The sequence below is a fragment of the Staurois parvus genome, unplaced genomic scaffold, assembly GCF_062004578.1.
Source record: "Staurois parvus isolate SC_StPar_1 unplaced genomic scaffold, SC_StPar_1.0 ptg001150l, whole genome shotgun sequence".
In the NCBI taxonomy this organism is placed as follows: domain Eukaryota; kingdom Metazoa; phylum Chordata; class Amphibia; order Anura; family Ranidae; genus Staurois; species Staurois parvus.
The window spans coordinates 90,133-108,659 of record NW_028318946.1 but is presented as its reverse complement, the minus strand read 5'-3'; the positions used below and the strand labels follow the sequence as shown (position 1 = coordinate 108,659).

General features: G+C 46.7%; 1 protein-coding gene across 1 annotated transcript in view; it reads right to left on the bottom strand.

The window, feature by feature from the left end:
- CA14 (carbonic anhydrase 14) overlaps positions 1-18,527 on the bottom strand; it is a 78,936-nt gene that overhangs the window by 13,047 nt on the left and 47,362 nt on the right. Inside the window, exon 4 of the mRNA XM_089659342.1 lies at positions 8,001-8,143. Coding sequence (XP_089515468.1) covers positions 8,001-8,143 — 143 coding nt within the window. The remainder of the gene's footprint in view (positions 1-8,000; positions 8,144-18,527) is intronic.

Here is an 18,527-nt window from a genome sequence, read left to right as displayed (position 1 = left end):
TAAGAATATTTTTCAAATATATTTCAAATATATTTTTCTTCCATATGGGTAACCACTAGAGGGAGCTCTATAAATGACTCTCATTTACCATCCATCCTACACATTGGTAGAGATGGTATCAGCCGCACAGGGAGTGCATTGTTTTCGACAAATCAGCTGACTTCCAGGATTGTAATGTGAGGGGGAGCGGTAAAGCACAACTGTTGTGCAACACTACCAAGAAGTCTACAAGCACACATATATCTACAAACTGATTTGCTTCTATACATCTTGGAAAAGATGATACATTCCATTCATTCCCTAGAAACCTATTCATCATGGAAATATCATTTTTAGGTAGCGTGACCCTTTTAAAGTAGGTGTCTACCCTAATTATCTGACATTCTGTTAACTGAATCCCCATGGATAGCAAAAAAATAAATAAAATTAGTTTTTAAAAGTAGATTATTTTAGAAGATGATTGAACTAGAGAATAAGTCTTCTTGGTATTCATGAACCCATCCAAGGCCCACCATTGTCTTTTTTCTTGCATCTGTTTTGATCTTTTTTTTTTTTAATCTCAGTGCTGCCGATCTCTTGCAGCCTCTTTGCAGACACTTTCTATCTACAATGAACTCCAGTGATGGCTGCATAATATATAGTATATAGTTAGTCTGGCTGAAAAAAGACAAAAGTCCATCCAGTTCAACCATTAAAAAAAAAAAATTATAATCCTACACCCACAGTTCATCCAGCGGAAGGCAAAAAAAACCAGCAAAGCACGATCCAATTTGCTCCTGCAGGGAAAAGAAATTCCTTCCTGAACCCCTGAGAGGCAATCGGATATTCCCTGGATCAATGCTATGGCGTGGACAACATTGGACCATGCCTGTGTAATGTGTGTTGAAACAGTCAGTTGTAGCCTCCATCAGAAGCCCATGTGTCAGGAGAACAATGCAGAAGAACATTTGGGAGATGGGGGAAGAGGGTTGTCACCAGGGGCGGACTAACAACTCATGGTGCCCCCGGGCAATAGGGGTTCATGGGGCCCCTGTGTCCTCGCCCACACTCAAATCACACCCAAAAGAGCCTATGAAAGGTACCAGGGACATTTCATGGGGCTCCCTACTGACCCCGGGCACTCAGGCAGTGCCCGAGTTACCCAGTGTTCAGTCCGCCCCTGGTTGTCACCCTATACCAGGCAGAACCTCAAAAAAGGACCTTCGTGGCAGGATCACCAGGGATTATTTTACTGGAAGTTTCAGGTTTTAAAAAGACATTATGAGCCGATATGAGATTTTAGTGATTGGGTTCCCATATACATTAATGGCATAACGTGTTCTCGAAGCTGTGGAACCATCATGATAGGGCAATGTCATCCAAGCGTAATCCCGTGTTATTGTAGCTGGTGTGCTCACATACATTGTAGTGTACGAGACAGTGGAGTCAGCAGTCTGCCCCCTTCCAAACTCTTTGTAGTCTGTGACGGAGCAGTATGGGGCCGTTGGTTGCGGTCAGTAAGCCAATTTCTCATAGCTGGCCGATGGGCTCCTGCAGGTTTTGTAATCCGCGTGGGGTTACTGAACTAGAAAACTGACTGCTGCCCGCTGTGCGTCCAGATGGGTTAATTTTTAGTGCGTGCAAACAGCTTTTCATCTGAAACTGCAGCTCAAATGTCAAATCCAAACGCTAGAGACTCGGGAGAACCTTCCACCATCTCATGAGCCTGATTGGAGGAGATGATTGAGAAAGATATTCCTGGTCTTCTTCAATGCATCCAAAACCCACCACTGTCTTTCTCCTTGTGTCGGGCCAAAGGACAGATGTGGAATCATCTCATGAGCCTGATTTCAGCAGATGATTGAGCTAGATAATAAATCTTCTTGGTCTTCATCAACCCATCCAAGACCCACCATTGTCTTTTTTTTTTGCATCTGCCAAAAGGACAGAGGCTGAAATAGCTGGCCTTGGCATTTAACAGGCTGTGTAGTCCAGGGTGCTTTCCTTTGGAGGCACTCATTTTTTAGCTTTAGGTAAAAACAGGCAGTTGAGGCTCCCCCAAGCACCCAACTAAAAGGCAACCAGGGAAGGTCTTACACATGCTGTGGCAAACCCAAAAGCTAGAGACGTGGGGGAACCTGCCACCATCTCACGAGCCCGATTTGAGGAGATGATTGAGCAAGATATTCCTGGTCTTCTTCAATGCATCCAAAACCCATCCCTGTCTTTCTCCTTGTGTTGGGCCAAAGGACAGAGGCTAAAATTGCTGGCCTTGGCACTTAATGGGCTGTGTAGTCCAGGGTGCTTTCCTTTGGAGGCACCCATTTTTTAAGTTTAGGAAAAAGAAGGCAGTTGAGGCCCCCCCAAGCACCCACCTAAAATATAAAAGGCAACCAAGGAAGGTCTTACTCATGTTGTGGCAAACCCAAAAGCTAGAGACGCGGGGGAACCATCCACCATTTCATGAGCCTGATTTGAGGAGATGATTGACCAAGATATTCTTGGTCTTCTTCAATCCATTCAAAACCCACCATTGTCTTTCTCCTTCTGTGGGGCCAAAGGACAGATGTGGAAATTGCTGGTCTTGGCATTTAACGTGCTCTGTAGTCCAGGGTGCTTTCCTTTAGAGGCACCCATTTTTTAGGTTTAGGTAAAAACAGGCAGTTGAGGCTCCCCCAAGCGCCCTAACTAAAAGATAAAAGGCAAACAGGGAAGGTCTTACACATGCTGTGGCAAACCCAAAAGCTAGAGATGCGGGGGAACCATCCACCATCTCATGAGCCTGATTTGAGGAGATGATTGAGCAAGATCTTCCTGGTCTTCTTCAATCCATCCAAAACCCACCACTGTCTTTCCTCTTGTGGAACAGATGTGGAAATTGCTAGTCTTGGCATTTAACGAGCTGTGTAGTCCAGGGTGCTCTCCTTTAGAGGCACCCATTTTTTTAGGTTTCATTTACATGGGCAGTAAAGGAGTGGTAAAAACAAGCAATTGAGGTCCCCCAACTGCCCACCGAAAAAGATAACAGGCAACTGGAGAAAGTCTTAAACATACCGTGGCAAAACCAAAAGCTGGAGACTAGGGGGAACCTACCACCATCTGATGAGCTTGATTTGAGGAGATTATTGAGCTTGATATTCTATGACTTCTTCAATCCATCCAAGACCCACCACGGTCTTTCTCCTTGTGTCCGGCAAAGGACAGAATCATAAATTGCTCATCTTCACATTTAACAGGCCCCTCAAACCTCCCACCTAAGAGATAACAGGCAGCGGGAGGAGGTCTTAAACATGTTGTGGCAAATTTGACTTGGTTTGTTGAGTTTAGAAGACGGCAGCCTGTTGAAGTTAACAGGAACACACCGGAAACGCTCAGAATTTCAATACAAGATCCAGAATGGTCTCTTGAGTGCCTAGGGAGCTTTTCAGTCTGCTGCTTCTGCTTTCACTGTCCAATCTCAGGTTTGGGGAGGGACATGACCTGTAAGTGTTCCTGAACTGGAGAAATAAGAAATCAGATCTCCTACCCTGCTAGACATGTCGTGTAATTCTTCAGCCAATATGGACAGATATACAAATCCCTTGGTAGGTAAACATTTTCCCACATATGTCTTTAATTATTGTATTTAGCAGTTTTCCGGGAGATCTGCCCGTTTAATTGAACTGCATGTGAAGGTCTTTCTACATTGCGTTTGGTAGCTTGGTGGCAGGCCAAGCAGAGCTCTTTGCCAGGGATACGGGGATCAATGACTCCAGCAGAGAATACATTTACTCAGCTTGAGCCTCGTCTAATACTACAAAACACGCGGTAAGATTATAAGCCCCCGAGCAATGTTCTTAAGATATGAATAGCTTCATAAAGACTTAAAGGGCCACCAAATATAAAAAGGTTGCAAGCTTTCCATTGCTGCTCAGTATACGGGAAGAGGGTCCACTTCCTTTAAAGGGTCAGTCCAGCTTAACGTCATATCTCAGGCTTAGTTGGAGCCAGGTGGGTTGAATCAGCTTCTGACTTGTTGTAGGTCTTAAGTACTCCAACAACAGGATTTCAGTGCCATGGTCCCAACTCCCAACTGTTTCTGTCTACCTGGGAGTCTTGGGTGTTCCTGGCCACCTTTGTGTGTTCCTGCTCCTCCTTCAAATTATAAAATAAATAATAAATCCAATAGGGTTGGGTGGGAGCTTATCATAAAAGGCAAAGCATGTGTGCAGACCTGGGAACTCATGCAAGAGATGGTGGGAAGCCCGTATAATGGGCACATCAGGTGTGCAGAACTGGGAACCCAGCACAGGGATGGTGAGAACTCCTCATAATGGGCACAACAGGAGTATAAACCTGGGAACTCAGCACAGGGATAGTGGGAACCCCTCATAATGGGCACGACAGGTGTGTAGACCCGGGAACTCAGCACAGGGATTGTGGGAACCTCTCATAATGGGCACGACAGGTGTGTAGACCCGGGAACTCAGCACAGGGATTGTGGGAACCCCTCATAATGAGCACAACAGGTGTGCAGACCCGGGAACTCAGCACAGGGATGGTGGGAACCCTTCATAATGGGCACAGTGGGTGTACAGACCTGGGAACTCAGCACAGGGTTGGTGGGAACCCCTCATAATGGGCACGACAGGTGTGCAGACCAGGAACTCAGCACCAGGATGGTGGGAATTCAGCACGGGGATTGTGGGAACCCCTCATAATGAGCACAACAGGTGTGCAGACCAGGAACTCAGCACCAGGATGGTGGGAATTCCTCATAATGGGCACATTAGGTGTGCTGACATAAAAATTCAGTGCAGTGATCCCACCAGACCAGGAACTCAGCACCAGGATGGTGGGAATTCCTCATAATGGGCACAGCAGGTGTGCTGACATGGAAATTCAGTGCAGTGATCCCACCAAATTCCCTGAGGAGCAGAAGGTGTTTAACTCTCCAACATCTACCAAAACACTTGAATATAAATTCTAAGTGGACTGACCCATTAAATGGCACCTGTAATCTAATAAAAACACACACACATACTTATATATAAATGAGATAGTTGCTGTACTTAGACCTATCAGTAATGAAGGGTTTTAGAACATTTTGAGAAGGCCTACTTAAAAGAAAGAGGTAATGAATAAAACATTACATCTGGTCAATAGGTGACATCCTGTAGTTGACTTAGTCTCAGCAGCCTGAAAACTGTATATGAATGGCCAAAGTTTTTTTAACAACTGACAATTACACTAATTTGTTGGATATCCAGTTCCAACACCATTGGCATTAATATGGACTCACCATGGCCTACCTCTTCCTTTGCATCTATAACACTCGTCACCCTTCTGGAAAGGTTTTGGAGTATGCCTATGGGATTGTGTGCCCTTTTAGCCAAAAAAAAAACATTTATAAGGTCGGGAACAGATGTTAGATGAGAAGACCCAGATCACAATCAGCATTCCAGTTCAAACCAAAGGTGTTCAGTGGGGTTGAGGTCAGGGCTCTGTGAAGGACATTCAAGGTCCTTCACAATAAACTGATCAAACCATGTCTTTATGGAGCTGGCCACCATTTATGAGGTCAGGTACTGATGTTGGATGAGAAGACCTGACCCACAGTTGGTGTTCCAGTTCATCCCATGTCCTAATGGTGCTGGCTTTGTACACAGGGTACAGTCATGTTGGGACAGAAAAGGGCCTTCACCAAACTGTTGCCACAAGGTTGGAGCTACGTTGTCTATGATGTCTTTGTATGCTGTAGCCTGAACCAATGCTGTATCCCTTCACCACCTGAACTTAATCATTTGGAGGGGGTTCACATATATTTGGCTAATTTGTAAGTGGGATGGTCAGGTATCAACTGACAACCATTGGTCGCATAATACATTACCTGTTGGCTGTATAAAGCATTAAACTATAGTACAGCAAGAATGACTATCAGGGTAAAAATCCAAAAAGTGTACTCACTTGAAAACAAGCTTTTTGATGAAATCTGGCATAGAACTAAACTAGGAAAAGATGTTTGATGATCTTTATTGACTAGTCCTTCCTTTTACTGTATATCAGCATAACTCCGAAAAACTTTATTGTTTTGGATGAGAAGTCAAAAGACTTTCAGAACCGGAACCTAAGAGGTTAACAAACTGGACATAACTTTGATCGAATACAATGGTGAACTCTTGTTGCTACTCCACAAAGTTCAACTCTCAGCAACGTTCACATATAAATACTGCATACACAGTACTTAGCTCTTCCTGAAAGTCTTCACAGCAATCCATGAATTAGGTTCTCCTTGTCTACTCCTGGGATAGTAAGGTGCTTCATAAAACCTGGACCTTTGAGCTAGAAAGGACCTAGCAGATGTGGACCATTGTTTTGAGGAGGACCTGGTAGATGTATCTAGGCCAGAAGATTACACCAGGCCTTTGGACACTTACATCTTGTATTTTAATCTGACAACAGGAGGTTGTGCTGAGGCTGCACAGTGGACAATAAATTCATTACTACAGTTGTGGGCTTTGCTTCCACTGAGAATAAGACCTTCAGTTATAGACTCCAAGAAGAACTGTCATGGAGAGCCAAGTACTGTCTGTGTTGGTGGTGCTTTTACAGCTTTGCATGTTCTTTAATGTTGTTGAGAATATTTCGTTAGCATAGGGCAGTGGTCGGCAAGCCGCGGCTCGCGAGCCACATGCGGCTCTTTACACGCTTTAATGCGGCTCTTGTGTGCCGGGCGCCCGCTCCCCTCCCTCCTCTCGGGCGGCAGGGACTCTGCAGCGTGATCCAAAAAAAAAACAGCCAGGGCAGCGCGCTCAAATGCAATGATTGGCCAGTCTCGCTGCCACTCACATCCTGATAGCCAGTGATTGGCTGTCAGGATGTGTGTAGGCGGGGCAGCGTGACGAACGTGAGAGGAGCTAGGCTCCTCTCACAGTCCGCCCTGAAGACCGGAACGGCGCGGGAACACGGCGAGAGGAACGCACGGAGCAAAGGTAAGTGATTTGACACAGGGGGGACTTGGCTTACTACTTGCTACTTACTTACTACTACTATATGAGGGATGAATTAATATGGGGGATGAATTACTATATGGGGGATGAATTACTATAGGGGGGATGAATTACTATATGGGGGATGAATTACTATGGGGGATGAATTACTATAGGGGGGATGAATTACTATATGGGGGATGAATTACTATGGGGGATGAATTACTATATGGGGGATGAATTACTATGGGGGATGAATTACTATAGGGGGGATTAATTACTATATGGGGGATGAATTACTATATGGGGATGAATTACTATGGGGGATGAATTACTATAGGGGGGATGAATTACTATAGGGGGGATGAATTACTATATGGGGGATGAATTACTATGGGGGATGAATTACTATATGGGGGATGAATTACTATGGGGGATGAATTACTATATGGGGGATGAATTACTATAGGGGGGATTAATTACTATATGGGGGATGAATTACTATAAAAACTTATTGAAACTAAAAACAGTGTACCATCCTATGTATTTTCAGTTTTAAAAATGTGGCTCTCAAAATAAATTTCAATCGTGGTTTTGGCGAGATTTGGCTCAGTTGAAAAAAAAGGTTGCCCACCACTGGCATAGGGGAATTAGGGATCCTATGGAGAACATTGTGGCACTATGAAAGTCACTAAACACTCACTGTACCTGGTTTGGGCAAATATGACCAGGTTCTTGGGCCAAAGCTTGTTAGGACCAGAGACATGGCATAAATGGATCGGTCCACCCAGAATAATATCTCTTCCACCATGCCTGCTGATTTTTTATTTATTTTATATTATGGAGAATGTAACAGGAAGATCCGGAACACACAAAGGTGGGCAGGAGCAACCAAAACTCCCAGGTGGGCCAGGAAGTATGGCAGATATCACTGCCACAGAACCCAAGAGCCTGTAGAATATTTAGCCCACCAAACCCCATAACAGAAATATCATTTTTTAAAAGACTGACCTCGAATGTTTTACTAAAGGGTGTTGGCATCTAAGATCTCACCTCTGCAGGGTATTCTTGATCATTGATGTGGTGCTCAGAGCCTCCTGGGTGCTCCTCGCTCCCCCAGTGCAAATGGAGTTGTACAGCAGTGAAATTGTTGAGAAGGCCGAGGAGGCGCATTGAGGATGGCAGGGAGAGCTTAACTGAAAAGAAAAAAAGGACAGTGATATCAGAGACAAATTTCTAAAGAAGTCTAGAGATATTTCAAAACTCAAAGGAATGCGGTCAAGGAAATAAAAACTTTAGAATATCCTAACGCTGAACTCCAGGGATAATATATTTTTCCTACTTACACTGGGCCAGCTTGGCAAGATATAAGTATTCATATGTGATACCTGATTGGCCTCTGTGGAAGCTGTCAATCAGTGTAGTGGCCTAAGCGCCTACAGTGATGGCTCTGGTCTTCCAGGTCCCGTGCTGGGTGGCCACCCTTCTGCATAGATTCCACGCAGGGTCCGTTGCTCAGCACACATTGCTAAAGCAATGTGTATCATCGAAACTGCGCCGCATTTTCCATAAAATACTGTATTCATCTTTTTTGTGACTCGGTGCTGCATGTGACATGGTGACAACCCAGGAGCACAAGTGAGAAACAGTTGTCACCTCATAACTGGAAGTGCCTAATGAAAGACCTTCAATGCAGTGTTTCCAGGTTGTAGATACACAAACATTGAAGGCAATTTTCTACTTTAACTCTCCCTCACATCCAGGACCAACCAGAGTCCCTCTTATATCCATAAGTGCCCTTCAGATTCCCCCTTACATTCAATTGTGCCCACCCTTTCATTCATGAGTAACCAGCAGTGTCCGTGTCACCATGCCTGACACCGTGTCATTTACAGAGGAAGCGGACGGGTTTTCCCTCACATCCCGTTCTGTATCACAAGTAAGCCCTTCAAGTTCATACTCACCAATATTTTTGGCAGACCCAGGCTGAGCAACCAGTTCTGGCACCAAAAACAAGATTTGTCAAGACGTCCCTGAAACCAACCCATCTGGAGATGTTCCCCATTAGGTGGAACCGCACCACTCTTCCATTTCTGGTTGAGTGACCCGAAAAATGGGAGAAACTCCTTGCCTTATTTCATTGACCTCTCTCTTAATTGTTGCATTCCGGTAGACCAGACTGGTATTAGAACGAAGCACGGGATTGTCTGGAAACTTCTTCCTACGTGAATTACATATTCTCAGCAAGCCAAGTTCCTGTGTTATTAGTGCTAAATTGTTACAAAGCCTCCGGAGGGAGAGGCAAGGGAGATGTCTTCAGATAACGTGACCACACTGGAGACCAGCTACCGGGTAACCCTTTCATTTCTTGCCTCCACTGTCGACATCAGGGTTTCTCAACCAGGGTTCCTCCAGAGGGGTTTCTTGAGCAGTTTCTGCCTCTAAGATAAGTTCCCCTTGACACCATTGATCCTTTTAGCTTTCTTTAGGGGGTAACTCTTTCCATTGACCACAAGTGTAAGGAGCATTCTTCCCACTGACCATCACCCTAATGTATCGTGAGTTGTAGATAGAATCAATTTTCATCACTTGAGATCAGAAATTTATTGTAACGGTTCCTCTGTACTGAATGGGTTGAGAAAGGTTGATCTACATAAAGACTCACTTTGGCTGTTGCTGGTGTCCACTCTCTTCTAGAACCTGCAGTTTTGGGGGGGGGGGGTGGCTTGTTAAACCCTTAAGGCAGATGGCTATCTGGAACAGCCGAGGCTTCTATCTGGTGCATCATGTGATCAAGTGACCAAATATCACATGGCACAGATTGCAGGATGACAGCAGTTACTAACAAAAAGGGGGAGACATCTGTGTCCTGACTACTCCTATCCTTGGATACTGGAGAGCCTTGGACAGCTTTTTAGTGACCATGTACAGAAAAAAAAAATGTTAGTGGTTGTAAACCCTTACATATACCCGGTGAGACTGGTGATACAAAGAGATGAAACAAATCCACCTACATAAGTTGTACTAGTTTATCTGCAGCCTTCTCTTCTCTACAGCCAAAGTGCTGACTGTATACAGCTTGTTTGATTTGTCAGAAAAAAAGGGGGTGGACAGCTGAAATTAGACACTGCAGAGCTCTGTGGGGAGAGCTTTGAGAGCTGATTGGAGGGAAGAGACCCACCCCCTTCCCCCTCCACACATCTAACAGGAACAGAGCTGAGGCTGTCAATCTGCTGGAGGTCCCTCCCCTGTCACCATTTTTCTCTTGGTGTCAGGAAAACTGGTCAGAAGTGATTCACGAGGATAGCAGAGGAACAGGGTAGCAGACAGAAATGACACTTAAAAACACGGCTCCCTGCATTCACTATATCCAGCCTCCCCGGACCCTGCATTCACTATATCTGGTCTCCCCGGACCCCGCATTCACTATATCTGGTCTCCCAGGACCCTGCATTCACTATATCCAGCCTCCCCGGACCCTGCATTCACTATATCTGGTCTCCCAGGACCCTGCATTCACTATATCTGGTCTCCCCGGACCCCGCATTCACTATATCTGGTCTCCCAGGACCCTGCATTCACTATATCTGGTCTCCCTGGACCCTGCATTCACTATATCTGGTCTCCCCAGACCCTGCATTCACTATATCCGGTCTCCCCGGACCCCGCATTCACTATATCCGCTCTCCCCGGACCCCGCATTCACTATATCCGCTCTCCCGGGACCCTGCATTCACTATATCCGGTCTCCCCGGACCCTGCATTCACTATATCCGGTCTCCCCGGACCCTGCATTCACTATATCCGCTCTCCCCGGACCCTGCATTCACTATATCCGCTCTCCCTGGACCCTGCATTCACTATATTCGCTCTCCCCAGACCCCGCATTCACTATATCCGGTCTCCCCGGACCCCGCATTCACTATATCCGCTCTCCCCGGACCCCGCATTCACTATATCCGCTCTCCCCGGACCCTGCATTCACTATATCTGGTCTCCCAGGACCCTGCATTCACTATATCCGCTCTCCCCGGACCCTGCATTCACTATATCCGCTCTCCCTGGACCCTGCATTCACTATATCCGCTCTCCCCGGACCCCGCATTCACTATATCCGCTCTCCCCGGACCCCGCATTCACTATATCCGGTCTCCCCGGACCCCGCATTCACTATATCTGGTCTCCCCGGACCCTGCATTCACTATATCTAGTCTCCCCGGACCCCGCATTCACTATATCCGCTCTCCCCGGACCCTGCATTCACTATATCCGCTCTCCCCGGACCCTGCATTCACTATATCTGGTCTCCCCGGACCCTGCATTCACTATATCTGGTCTCCCCGGACCCTGCATTCACTATATCTAGTCTCCCCGGACCCCGCATTCACTATATCCGCTCTCCCCGGACCCTGCATTCACTATATCCGCTCTCCCCGGACCCTGCATTCACTATATCCGCTCTCCCCGGACCCTGCATTCACTATATCCACTCTTCCACCATACAAAGAACATGGAAATGCAATTATTTTAGTAAATAAAAACTGCTAAATACCTTTTCTCATCAGCAGTATACAGCAGTCTTGTGACTTCTATCAGTGTCCTTGTAGGAGGAGTTTTCATTCTCCCCTGACTGTCCTATGAGGCTGCATAACCCCTGACCCTCTGTCTGGGCAGCACTGATTGGCCCTGTGCCAATCACATGCACCCTCTTTAGCAATACACACCAAACAGAGCATGTGCAGACTCGCCACTGCTGCTCTAACTATTGCAGATGAATTGAGGACTGTGGAAGAAGGGGAGGATCAGAGAAGACAGGATCAAACAGTCTTTTTTACACAATGCGGAGGATTAACCCCTTAGGTTCCACAGGGAGTATAACAGACTGATGACGTTATCTCAGCCTAGGCAAATTCACCGGACTGGAGATCATGGATGGTTTTTAATTGTTAAAAAATGGAGATTTTCTGCAAAATTATACTTTTGCGGAGAGAGTCCTTATGTTCGATGGTCCCGGAATTCCTCTCCCTGTACAGGTGGGACCCCCGAGTGCATCAACTGCACCAAACATTCCACGATCCAAACATAGGTGACACAGAGAATGCGTCCAGGACCCATCCTTGGCGTCCTGTACAATATGAGGTGGTATCAAAAAGTTTTGAGACTACTTTTGTAACATGCCAACAGATGGCGGCACGCACAGTCACAGGGAGCACTGACCTTCATAAGTCAGAGTGCCAAAAGACATCGTCCTGTGTACACCGGGAGCTGTGCAACTGGTGCTATTCTGACCACGAGCGTTACCACATCTGCTATTTCATCGTGGACAGCAAGTTAGAACAAAGAGCAAACGTGAAATTCTGCAAATCTGCCACAAGGAGGTTCGACATGATTTGGCAAGTTTACAATGGTGCTGCAGTGAGTCGTTCGAGGTGTTTTGAGCTCACAATGGTGCTGCAAAGAGTCGTTCGAGGTGTTTTGAGCTCACAATGGTGCTGCAAAGAGTCGTTCGAGGTGTTTTGAGCTCACAATGGTGCTGCAAAGAGTCGTTCGAGGTGTTTTGAGCTCACAATGGTGCTGCAGTGAGTCGTTCGAGGTGTTTTGAGCTCACAATGGTGCTGCAGTGAGTCGTTCGAGGTGTTTTGAGCTCACAATGGTGCTGCAATGAGTCGTTCGAGGTGTTTTGAGCTCACGATGGTGCTGCAGTGAGTCGTTCGAGGTGTTTTGAGCTCACAATGGTGCTGCAATGAGTCGTTCGAGGTGTTTTGAGCTCACGATGGTGCTGCAGTGAGTCGTTCGAGGTGTTTTGAGCTCACAATGGTGCTGCAGTGAGTCGTTCGAGGTGTTTTGAGCTCACGATGGTGCTGCAATGAGTCGTTCGAGGTGTTTTGAGCTCACAATGGTGCTGCAATGAGTCGTTCGAGGTGTTTTGAGCTCACAATGGTGCTGCAGTGAGTCGTTCGAGGTGTTTTGAGCTCACAATGGTGCTGCAATGAGTCGTTCGAGGTGTTTTGAGCTCACAATGGTGCTGCAGTGAGTCGTTCGAGGTGTTTTGAGCTCACAATGGTGCTGCAATGAGTCGTTCGAGGTGTTTTGCGCACTTCATGAGCGGAAGAACATCACTGGAAGACGAAGAGAGACCAGGAAGACCTTCAATGAGCTGAACCCCCGAAAATGTCGAAACCATTCGGCAACTTGTGCATGACAATCGTTGGAGAACAATCCACCACATTGCTGCCATTGTCGGTGTGTCATATGCAGGGGCGGACTGACCATTTAGGCACTCGGGCACTGCCCGAGGGCCCAGGGTCAGTAAGGGGCTCCATGGGATGCCCTTGGTACCTTTCATAGGCTTTTTTGGGTGTGGTTTTAAAGTGGGCAAGGACACAGGGGCCCCATGATTTCTTATTGCCCGAGGGGCCCATGAGTTGTTAGTCCGCCCCTGGTCATATGGAACAGTCCAGGCAATCCTCACGTGTGATTTAAACATGTGCCGTGTTGCTGCCAAGTTCGTCCCCAGGCTGCTGATCCAGGAACAGAAGGAACATTGTGTTGAAGTCCGTCAACGTGCCGTGGATGACCCGTCCTTCATGTCGAGGATCATTACTGAACAAAACTTGGGTGTCAGGCAGAATTTCACGTTTGCTCTTTGTTCTAACTTGCTGTCCACGATGAAATAGCAAACGCAGTAACGCACATGGTCAGAACAGCACCAGTTGCACAGCTCCCAAAGCCTTTTGGCACACTGACTTATGAAGCTCAGTGCTCCCTGTGACTGTGTGTGCAGCCTTTTCGGTGTGTTACAAAACTAGTCTTGGAATTTTTTGATACCGCCGATGATGTCCAGAATATATTCCTGCAAACTTGTAACATTAATGATAGGTTCTCTTTAAGCCACTCTTAATTCCAACTGCCTTTTTTTTTTTTTACCGAAACTTGAAAGTTACTCCCCGATGGTTACTGTGAGAATAAGCTCTGCTTGTTATTGTCTGCATTTTTCTGAAAGCCTTCATGGGAATTTACAAATATACAGAGGATGTGAAAAGCTTATCAGGTTTATTTTGATTTATTTTTACCTATTCAGTTGTGGGACGGGAGAGACATTTTGTGCTTTGGACCAATCACAAAGAAAACAGAAGCAAAAGAATGGAGGAGGAAGAGTGCTTGGACCTGCAGCGGTTACATAGAGGAAGGTTTCTTCCAAATCTGTCAGCGCCTCAATTTATTATATATATATATATATATATATAGTAATATAAAATATTGGCTCTGAACTCTGTGGATTCATGATTCGAAGACCAGGCAAACTAAATGGACTGATTTAGCCTGTTTGCCCACAAGAATCTCTGGCTGCTACTGCAGTACTGCTACCACTACAAACTGACAGCTACTACCACCACTAACTGACAGCTTACCGCTGTGCCGCCTGCATCCCAGCAACCAACGATGCTGTGCGGGCCGGCCGCCTGAATCCTAGCAACCAATGTTGTCAATGGTTGCTAGGACACTGGCAGCTGTCCAATCCTTGGTTGATATGGTCCACAGTAACAACTCAAAAAAAAAAAAACTGGAGTGGGGTCCCCCCTAAAAACTCATCCCAGACCCTTACCCGAAATCAGGGTCTGCTATGGATCTTGAGGGAGTACCCCATGCAAAAAAACCAGGGTACCCCCCCCCCCTTTCCCAGAACATACATACAAAACCCTTACCTGAGCATGCAGTCTCGCTGGTCAGGAAATGGGGGGGCAGCAAGTGTGCACTCCCCTCCTGAACAACACCAGGCCACATTCCCTCAACATAAGGAGGATACCTTTTGCTAGGGGGACCTCTGGTAACGCACTATGTTCTCATGTTGATGAGGACACAGCCCACAGCCTCTTCCACACAACCCTGGCCCAGTGGTTGTAGGGGTCTGAGATGGGATAACTAATGGAGTCTGGAAGCCGCCTTTAAATAAGGGGTCCCCTGAGAGCCAACCATCTCTCCTGCTTCCAGACTGCGGCCCAGGGGCCGGATGCAGCATTTTTCTCATCTTTATCTGGTCCTTGGGGCACTTGCCCTTCCACTGACACCGATGATGGGGCACTATTCCTCCCACTGATACCAATGATGGGGTACTATTCCTCCCACTGATACCAAGGATGGAACACTATCTTTCTCACTGACACCAATGATGGGGCACAATTTCTCCCACTGACACCAATGATGGGGCACAATTTCTCCCACTGACACCAATGATGGGGCACAATTCCTCCCACTGATACCAATGATGGGGTACTATTCCTCCCACTGATACCAATGATGGGACACTATTCCTCCCACTGACACCAATGATGGGGCACTATTCCTCCCACTGATACCAATGATGGAGCACTATTCCTCCCACTGATACCAATGATGGGGCACTATTCCTCCCACTGACACCAATGATAGGGCACTATTCCTCCCACTGACACCAATGATGGGACACTATTCCTCCCACTGACATCAATGATGGGGCACTATTCCTCCTACTGACACAAATGATGGGACACTATTCCTCCCACTGACACCAATGATGGGACACTATTCCTCCCACTGACACCAATGATGGGGCACCATTCCTCCTACTGACACCAATGATGGGGCACTATTCTTCCCACTAATACCAATGATGGGACACTATTCCTCCCACTGACACCAATGATGGGGTACTATTCCTCCCACTGATACCAATGATGGGGCACTATTCCTCCCACTGATACCAATGATGGGGCACTATTCCTGCCACTGACACCAATGATGGGGCACTATTCCTCCCACTGATACCAATGATGGGGCACTATTCCTTCCACTGATACCAATGATGGGGCACTATTCCTCCCACTGACACCAATGATAGGGCACAATTCCTCCAACTGACACCAAGGATGGGACATTATTCCTCCCACTGACACCAATGATGGAGCACTATTCCTCCTACTGACACCAATCATGGGGCACTATTCTTTCCACTGACACCAATGATGGGACACTATTCCTCCCACTGACACCAATGATGGGGCACAATTCCTCCAACTGACACCAATGATTGGGCACAATTCTTCCAACTGACACAAATGATGGGGCACTATTCCTCCCACTGATACCAATGATGGGGCACAATTCCTCCCACTGACACCAATAATGGGGTGCTATTCCTCTTCCTAATACCAAAGATGCATTGTTTACTCCCATTGATACCAGGTCACTTTCCAATGGCCACAGTCCAGCCCCCTAAAATCTGAAACTGGCCCTTTGTTCAGAAAGTTTGGTGACCCCGGACCTAGAGAAATGAGAACGTTCACAACTATATATGGTCCATAGGTGGTTGTCACCAGTGGTTGAAGCTATGCCATAGAAACAGGTAGGTGTGTTCTTCTCAGTCCTGCTATGCCTTCAGCCCGTCTACCATGGTCCTAAGACTGGAAATCATGTGATAGAACACAACAGCCGCTGGTCCCTAAAGGAATGCGGTTCCTCCATCTTCCTGATGAACCCCTCATAAGAGGCCCCTCGCAGCCTTTATTGCCCCTCTCCTATTCATCTAGTCACAGGCCACCCATCGACTTTCTTTGCCTCTTTCCACCTCACCGGCTTCTGTTACAACTCTTCCTCCTCCTCCCGTATCAGGCTTTTCACACCACTACGGTCTGTTTAATTTAGTCATTCTGTGCCCCGGTGTCACCCCCCCCCCACCACCACATTCCGCCCCCACGCTTATTCTATTCAGCCATTCACTATTGCCGTGTTACCCCCCCACACTAACCCGCCCCTCTCTGTTCTTTTTTCTGTGGTCCCCATGGCAGCATCTCCTGACCAAGCTTCTTGTCTTCCCTGCCAACAGATCTTTCATCCTCGCCGCCAGTGCCAAGAACAAGCAATGGCTTCCTCCATCCCCGTAGATCTTCCCTCCGATATACCCCGATGACTTTGCTGTGACCCCCCCTCCCACCCTATCCGGACACAAACAAGACGTGACCTCTTCCACGCTGGACCTGGACACCTTGGCAATGACCACCTATTTGCTCCACACAGCTATTTTTATCACAGAAATGTTTGCAGTAAAGGAACTTTTCCTTTAATACGACTTTATTCAAGTTTAAAGTGGACCTTCAACCTTTTGTAACATTCTCTATTCCTTGTAGTTCCCCAAAATAAATGGATATCTAGAGTTTATTATTCCCCCCCCCCCCCTAATCTTTTTTGCCTAGGTGGCTACGCCGGATGAGCCCTGAGTGTGCACACATGGGTTCTTCCTGTCAATTAATTATTGAAAAGGGGTAAGGAAAGGGAAGTGGAGGAAGGGAGCCACCATGAGTAAAACCGTGAGGAATACAAATACAAGTAGTTATGCCTGAGAAATCATTGACTCAACATGGCCAAGTGGCCTTATTAAGTCAATCTTGGTGGCCTAACATGGCCTTTTGGGCATATTAGGTCATTGACCCAATGTGACCGTGTAGTCATATTAGGTTATTGATCCAGCATGGCCATGTGACCTTATTAGGTCGATGACCCAACATGGATATGTGGCCATATTAGGTCATTGACCCAACATGGACATGTGGCCATATTAGGTCATTGACCCGACATGGACATGTGGTCATATTAAGTCATTGACCCAACATGGTCATATCAGGTCACTGACCCAACATGGACATGTGGTCATATTAGGTCACTGACCCAACATGGCCATATCAGGTCACTGACCCAGCATGGACATGTGGCCATAATAGGTCACTGACCCAACATGGCCATATCAGGTCACTGACCCAACATGGACATGTGGTCATATTAAGTCATTGACCCAACATGGTCATATCAGGTCATTAACCCAGCATGGACATGTGGCCATATTAGGTCACTGACCCAACATGGCCATGTGGTCATATTAAGGCATTGACCCAACATGGATACATGGCAATATTAGGTCACTGACTGAACATGGCCATGTGGTCATATTAAGGCATTGACCCAACATGGCCATATCAGGTCACTGACCCAACATGGACATGTGGCCATATTAGGTCACTGACCCAACATGGACATGTGGCCATATTAGGTCTTATTAAGTCAATCTTGGTGGCCTAACATGGCCTTTTGGGCATATTAGGTCATTGACCCAATGTGACCGTGTAGTCATATTAGGTTATTGATCCAGCATGGCCATGTGACCTTATTAGGTCGATGACCCAACATGGATATGTGGCCATATTAGGTCATTGACCCAACATGGACATGTGGCCATATTAGGTCATTGACCCGACATGGACATGTGGTCATATTAAGTCATTGACCCAACATGGTCATATCAGGTCACTGACCCAACATGGACATGTGGTCATATTAGGTCACTGACCCAACATGGCCATATCAGGTCACTGACCCAGCATGGACATGTGGCCATAATAGGTCACTGACCCAACATGGCCATATCAGGTCACTGACCCAACATGGACATGTGGTCATATTAAGTCATTGACCCAACATGGTCATATCAGGTCACTAACCCAGCATGGACATGTGGCCATATTAGGTCACTGACCCAACATGGCCATATGG